This window comes from Mandrillus leucophaeus, unplaced genomic scaffold (assembly GCF_000951045.1).
Source record: "Mandrillus leucophaeus isolate KB7577 unplaced genomic scaffold, Mleu.le_1.0 Scaffold600, whole genome shotgun sequence".
NCBI classification, from domain to species: domain Eukaryota; kingdom Metazoa; phylum Chordata; class Mammalia; order Primates; family Cercopithecidae; genus Mandrillus; species Mandrillus leucophaeus.
In genome coordinates, this window is record NW_012106476.1 from 1,644,281 (window position 1) to 1,651,641 (window position 7,361).

At 34.4% G+C, this 7,361-nt stretch overlaps 1 protein-coding gene across 2 annotated transcripts in view; it reads right to left on the reverse strand.

The window, feature by feature from the left end:
- USP16 (ubiquitin specific peptidase 16) overlaps positions 1 to 7,103 on the reverse strand; it is a 24,520-nt gene extending 17,417 nt beyond the window's left edge. Inside the window, exons 1-8 of one of the 2 annotated variants that reach the window (XM_011999804.1) lie at positions 6,999 to 7,103; positions 5,923 to 6,110; positions 4,962 to 5,057; positions 4,242 to 4,372; positions 3,514 to 3,601; positions 2,391 to 2,469; positions 971 to 1,062; positions 554 to 610 (exon numbers count right to left, since the gene is read on the reverse strand). In XM_011999804.1, coding sequence (XP_011855194.1) covers positions 554 to 610; positions 971 to 1,062; positions 2,391 to 2,469; positions 3,514 to 3,601; positions 4,242 to 4,372; positions 4,962 to 5,057; positions 5,923 to 6,021 — 642 coding nt within the window. In that variant the 5' untranslated portion in view covers positions 6,022 to 6,110; positions 6,999 to 7,103. The remainder of the gene's footprint in view (positions 1 to 553; positions 611 to 970; positions 1,063 to 2,390; positions 2,470 to 3,513; positions 3,602 to 4,241; positions 4,373 to 4,961; positions 5,058 to 5,922; positions 6,111 to 6,998) is intronic. The other variant, XM_011999803.1, reaches the window with a different exon arrangement.
- Positions 7,104 to 7,361: the final 258 nt, after the last annotated feature.

Consider the following 7,361-nt stretch of genomic DNA (forward strand, 5'->3'; position numbering starts at 1 on the left):
ACAGTGTATTCTTTTTTATTCTTTTCTTTCTTTGCATGCATATGACAGTTTTAGAAAAAGAGAAAATAAAGTTTGGTGAGACTAATTGCCAAGTAACAAGCCAAAGGTCTCATAATTCATACGAAGTTGAATAATGAGTTATCCAATACTCATAACATCTCTTTTTTCCTACTACTACTTAAAAGGAACCAAATAAAAATGAAATAATACTCTTTAACATTTACGAACTTAGGTGTGCAAGGGATTCGTGGTTAGTCTTAAATAACAAAAATAAGTATTAATTTTAATATAAGGAAAACACTTCCCTGTATGGAAACCAATCAAAGTAATTACTTGTACAGAATTCTGAATACATCGTCTTTTCCTCATCCTTGTTTTTAAAAGTAGTTACCCTGTTCTTTATTCAAATCCTAAAAATAATTCTACCTCAGATTAAGAAAAATTTCTGCATGTGCCAGTAATATACAAACTTAAAAAGAGTAACAGGGCTTCCCCCAGTAAAATCTTACAGGAAAATAAATCTACTTGAATAAAATAAACTCAATAGTCTTACCTGATCATCTAAAACTGGGAGAGACAAATCAAGGAAAGATTCATGAACCAAGGAGACCTTAACCAATCAAAAAAGACAATGTAAAAATGTAAATACTGTAAATGTTACAGAGTAAGCTACTCCCTGCCCTGTGGGATGGGGGGTAGGGGGAGGGTTTTAAAATAAACAAAGGCTTAAGAAAATTTGAAATGAAAAATTACACAACACTGAGGACTTTGGGTTGGGGAAAATAAATCAAAATGTTTAACTTCTTCAAGAATTAAGGAGTGCTGACATTTCCCACAAAGAACCATGCACATCTGAATAGTTTAAAAAGATATCCTATGAAGGTAGAGATTTCTATTTTTGAAATAAACAATAGATAAACTACTCTATGAATATTAGTGAATAAACCCAGTACACATCACATCTACTTACAGTTCTGCATTGATCACACATGATCGTACTAGTTAGTTCACCACCAAAGATGCGGTCAACAAAACTTGGTATTGATTTTTTCTTCTCATAGTCTAAGGAGAAAAAAAAAATTTGTCAATTACCAATTACCTTTATATAATTAATTAAATAAGAAAAACTAAAACTACTTACCTATCTAACTCTAAAATTTTATTTTAAATTTCCTGTCCCACAGACTTCTTCCTCCATTCATAATCACCATTATTTCATTTTTATGCGATAGAAGTCAGTATTATATATTCCACCTCTGAGCATAACATAATTGAACACAATCACCTTTTAGGAATAAGACAAAAAAGTCCTTATCCAAGACCTAGTCAGTGGGCAGTAAACTGTGCAAGTCAGTGAGACTTCTATGTCTCTCTCTCTGTTAGTATAAAATGAACAGCTCGGACTAAGCTGAATGACAGTCTAGCTCCTTAGTTTTAGCTCTAACATTCTAACATTCAAGACTGATAAAAGCTACCACAGTAGCAAACTGGGAGAGAAAATGCATGTAACTTGTTTTGTGAACTCTTAAGACCGAAATCCTTTGATATTTTAAAAACAAAAGAAAAACCTCAGGAAAATGTTTCAAACAAAATCTTCCTTTTATTTTCCTATGTTTCTAGAAATAATCTTGATAAGTTTAATCTAACTAAAAGCCCTAATTTTACTACTCGGTCAGCCAATTTTCCAAATACGTGAAGCCTATAAGCATTATTCAAATGACAATTTATGCAGAACCACACTTTTACGACAGAAAATGCCAGCGGGGATAATTCTCTTCATTACTGGCCAGGCTCTAAAGGGCACCAAGGAGGCAAAGAGTTGCTATTAGTTGATTCAAATCTGTGCTTTATAATACAGTAGCCCTTAGTCACTTGTGGCTATGTAAATTTAATTACAATTAAATAAAAATAAAAATGTAGTTCCTCAGTTTCACCAGTCACATTTCAGGCGACACACGTGCCTAGTTGCTTCTATACGGGACAGCAAAGATACAGAAGAATTCCATCAACACAGGAAGTTCTACTGGGCAGATCTGTCCTAAATCTTTACATGCCACATAATAAGAACTAAGTTGGCTCCATGATTAATACCAACTACTGACAACTCACAGTAACAAATACAATTCATGTATTACTGCTAATTATAATTTTAAGCTTTTGAAAAGTAAAACTGTAATTCATCTTAGCTCTATCTTTAATACATAAAAAGAATACACCACAGGTTAAAATTGTCCACTTTTGGAATACTGAATAATTTTTACTAATCAATGTTGATAAAGAGAAATTATACATTAATAATTGTGGACTTGGAAATACATGTGCCAGCAATCTTGTCCTAAGATACAGAGGATTTCAACTATAGTGTTTTAGTTCAAAAAGTCAGACATTACCTTTAACTTTATTTTTTAGTTCTTCATCCAATTTTTCAGTAGAATTACCAAATGCTTTAAGTATTCCTTTACTCACTCTCTAAAAGTAATAAAATGAATATATATATACTATTAAATTTTAAATTTTATTTTCCTTAGAAAATACGTAATCAAGTCAAGAAAGTGATCAGGATACAGCTCCCCATTTTTACTAAATAATTCCAAAATCACATTTTCAAAATTAATTCAAGGACCTAAAAAGGAATTATGCCGCAAAGCCATCACTAACCATTGAATAAAGGTATTATCTTATCATTTCAAGATCTTAAACCTTTTCAAACCACAGCTTATCAGAACATGCCCGCCTCCTTTGAAAAGAAACTGAAATAGCTTGTCCTACAAGCAGAATGATTACGTGAGGGCCACAGGGGCTGACTCCAGTGCTTAAAGCCCAGCTCCATTATTTCTGGGGGACCTTAAACTATGTACTGAACTTCTTCACAGCCTAGATTCTCTATCTATGGAATAGGAAAAAAATCACAGTATCCACCTCGCAGAAACTTTGTGAGAACGAAGTAAGGGAATTAATACAAAACATGAAAACAGTGATTGGCATAAAATAAGTGCAAAATAAATATTAGTTATTATCACTATTATGAGTACTCATTAATTCATATCCCCAAATACATTATTTTATATCCTGGCAAATAACAAAAATTTTAAAATGCAACAAATGTTCCCTGACTCCTACAAAATGAAAATACTTTCTAGATTCAAAAAACAGTGTTAAATCAGACTCAGAATAAGAGTAAGGGTATGCTGCACCTGGGAACTATTTTGGGAGAAACATTTTCCAACATTTGGCAGCTCTTCTCATAGGTTAGTACAACAGAGCCTTTAAAGAACATTAATGCTGTAAACATCAACTAAACTTAAGCCATCATGAGAAAGAGAATCACTGCTAATTCTCTGGATTCATTCTAATGGTGAAAACATACTAGTTGAAAAAGCTGGTATAAGAAAAAATTTAAAAGTATGATGGCCTTAATATCTAGTTCTCATTGTTTTAACTCGTAAGATATCAAATGAGACAGACAGCTTATGAAGATAAGATTATAAAATACAATGGTCGTAACATGCTAACTTGGTGTTCTTCTGCTCTCATCCCATCCAATAAATAGCGAAGCAGCTCCTGGCTGTCTTGCTGCTGATAGCCTTTAAACCGCACTGCTCTGGAGAAAAACAAAAAGACAGAAAAGCAATCTTCAGTCTACTAAGATCTGAAGCTATTTTTAGAAAATCTTAGGATCATATTCCAAATCTCAGAGAGTTCTAGTTTCTTTTCTTTTTTTTTTTTTTTTTTAGACGGAGTCTCACTCTGTTGCCCAGGCTGGAGTGCAGTGGGGAAATCTCGGCTCACTGCAAGTTCCGACTCCCGGGTTCACGCCATTCTCCCGCCTCAGCTTCCCAAGTAGCTAGGACTACAGGCACCCGCCACCACACCCAGATAATTTTTTGTATTTTTAGTAGAGACAGGGTTTCACTGTGTTAGCCAGGATGGTCTTGATCTCCTGACCTTGTGATCCGCCCGCCTCACCCTCCCAAAATGCTGGGATTACAGGCGTGAGCCACCGCAACTGGCCAGAGAGTTCTAGTTTCTACAAATTTCTGTTTAGTCCATTAACACCCTTGGGAGATATAACTATCACATAAAATATATTTTAAAATCCAAATGAAAAAAAACTATGCGTTTTGTATACAGAGGGTTGACTAAATGTAATGCTATTAATATTTTTATATTTTTATATTTTTATATTAATATGATTTCTCAGCATCTGAGGCACTGAAAGCACAATCAAAGTGGATACTCACTTTTTACAGACCTGAGAAAAGAGTTCTTTAGGTGTCACAATCCCCTTTTTGGTCTCTTGCATCTCATTAAGAAACTGGCTCATGGCTAAAGTAAGAGGGCCTGGAGGCTCAAGGTTTATTTCTAACGGTTCCTGAATATGGGAAAAGAAATTACTTTCTTCAGTCAAATTTTGGAATCATTGACTTTACTAAAATCTAATTAGTTAACATACACTGTCAATGTTCCTGACAGAACTGCCCCATTTAAGTTTAAAATGTACATCAAAAGATACAGAAACTGTTTGGTCACAGACTGTCTTATGCAGAATTCAGCTCTACTATTTTAGTTTTAGATTATCCGGAACACTTACTACCTAAGAATTGAAAGAGCCAAAGCAAAATGTAAATAATAAAAATGGATAAGGCAATATTTATTTGATTACACAGCTCTTAAGTCACCTTAAAGATGTTAAAAATAATAAGGTAAGCCTAAGGCTTCACAAACATATACACGTTCCCAAGAAGGAAGCTTAACACTCGAGCACAGAAAATCAGAGCACACACAGAGCAAACAGATGTAAAGGCTCCTTAAAACTTCTATTAGCCTGAAACTGTTTAACTTAGTAGCCTAAAGTAAAACAAAACGAAAACGGTGGACATGAGTGCCAATTATTTAAAATAATTTAGACAACACACATTCAGAGAGGAAAGTTACAGATTAGAAAAGTTTAAAGAACATACTGTTAATGCCAAATCAGGTGGTTCAATTTTTACAATTGTTCCAGACATTTTCACTTCTTTTAATAGTTCTCTAAGCACTGGTGTTTGTGACAAGTTCTAGCATGTACGGTGAAAAAAAAAGAGAAAAATTATTTAAAGGCAAATCAACTTAAACACTTCGTAAGTATCTATTCTATCAAAAAAGAAAATCATGACCAACACTAAAATCTCTATTGTATCTGTACTCAGAAAATGAAAAGTTACAGACGCTTCTCTCCCAACTCTATTTGGGTCATAACTACTTCATTTCTGAACTTATTCATCACCTCAGTGGGGAATTCTCCCACCACCCAATCAGAAGTAGCTATCCCCAATCCTCTACCATGATTCTCTCACAACCACTTACCACCACCTGTAGCTACATATTTGCTTCTGTACGAGGTTATCCTGTGTTTCCACCACCCAAGTGCAAGCTCCATGAAAGAAGCAGCAATATTTGTTTCAAACCCACTGCACCCGAGCGCTCACCAAACTGTCTTACTGTTACGTAATAAAACTTTCCTTAAGTTTTCTTTGGCCAGGCGAGTTGGCTCATGCCTGTAATCTAAACATTTTGGGTGGCCAAAGTGGGTGGACTGCTTGAGCCCAGAAGTTCAAGACTAGCCTAGGCAACATGGCGAAACCCCATCTCTACAAGATACAAAAACTAGCTGGGAGTGGTGGCGCATGCCTATAGTCCTAGTTACTCTGGAGGCTGAGGTAGGAGGATTGCTTGAGCCCAAGAGGCAGAGGCTGCAGTGAACCAAGATCGTGCCACTGCACTCCAGCTGAGTGACAGAGTGAGACCCTGTCTCAAAAAAAAAAAAAGAAAAAGTTTTCTTTGGATACATAGAAATAAATTACTTAGGGGGGAATTAAGTAGCAGATTCTATAAGGAAAAGGACGTGTTTTTTTTTTTAAAGGGAAAAAAATGACAATGTACCTGCATAACTGCATTGAAGAAACACGTGTTTCCCAAATTACTGAGTCCTTTCACAGTTATCTGGGAAGGAGAATTCATGGGAGGATTCTCTTTAGCCATGTTTTCCTTCTTTTCTCTCTCTTGTTCATTTTTACTCTCTTTTTCTAATTTTTTATTTTCAAGTTCAATATTTCCATTATCTTTCTCTGCTTTAAAAAAAGAAGAAAACATTTAGCAAAATGTGTAATACGGTCATATCGAACACAGACGTATACTTGGGAAACAGTATTAGAGTCTGTGAGTTTACCTAAAGACATTATTTCCTACCCACCCACCCATTTGATTTTAAATAAATACAGGTAAATTGCCATGCAAAAAAAAAAAAAAACCCCAATAAACAACAAATACTCAGACCTAAAGTAAGCAACAGTTTGACAAATGAAACCAAACAGTATGTGCTTTGGTATAAATCTCCCTTTTTTACTGCATAAAAATTCTTTACAAATGAACACATCTTACCTTGTGAAATTAAGAATATAAAACAATCAAGAACGTGGACATAAAATACATTTTTTAATGAATTCCTTGGGTCAAAAATCAATCCTAAAGTAAAAAACAAGTAATTCTGGCTCTGACAAAGATACTTGTGACAATAAAAACTCAAAAAACATGCTTAAAGCAAATGCTGTATATCAGTCAATTAATTTAATTATGCATGGAAAGAACCTAAGAAATATCTGACCATTAGAAGGAATCACAAATGCTTTACTTTTATGTTATCCCAGCAAACAGACAGAAATCTTGCTATTACAAAATTACGACAGTAAGAACAGTGTAAGGCAGGTCTATAGTAAGCCTGGCTAGGGTTATGGGAACAGGCCTATTGGTCATTACCTTAGTCTATGGCCTTCATCACATCTGACTAGACCATTTATTACATCCCTTCTAATACCTGAAACTAAAAAGTTTCATAGTTTGAAATCAACCATAACTAATGTTACTCAGCTGTATGTAACACTAGGTAGTATAACAAATCTAAGTATCAGCAGATACACAAATCAACATTTGGTATATATTAAAGAAACAAATTATTTTACCTGGCTTTGGAGTTGTAATGCCGGCTTGTTTTCTAACATAATCAACCACTTGACCCAATTGGTTTGAACTACAATACTGGACCTCATTATCACATATGTAACACCTGTGTCCCAAAAATCACAGAAAGAAAAATGACAAACTGACAACTAAAAAGGGGGAGATAAATAATAATTCCTGGAATCCAAAGTGTGTAATGCCAACTTATTCTATTAAAGAAACTGAACATAAAAATTCTGTTTTCCTGAAGAAGACAGTGCATATTTACTCTGGTTTATTATTAACAACATTTGCCAGAATTACAGCTGCATGTAAGTAGTACGATGAAATACCCCAAATATTTTATTTTACTGGTTATAACACTG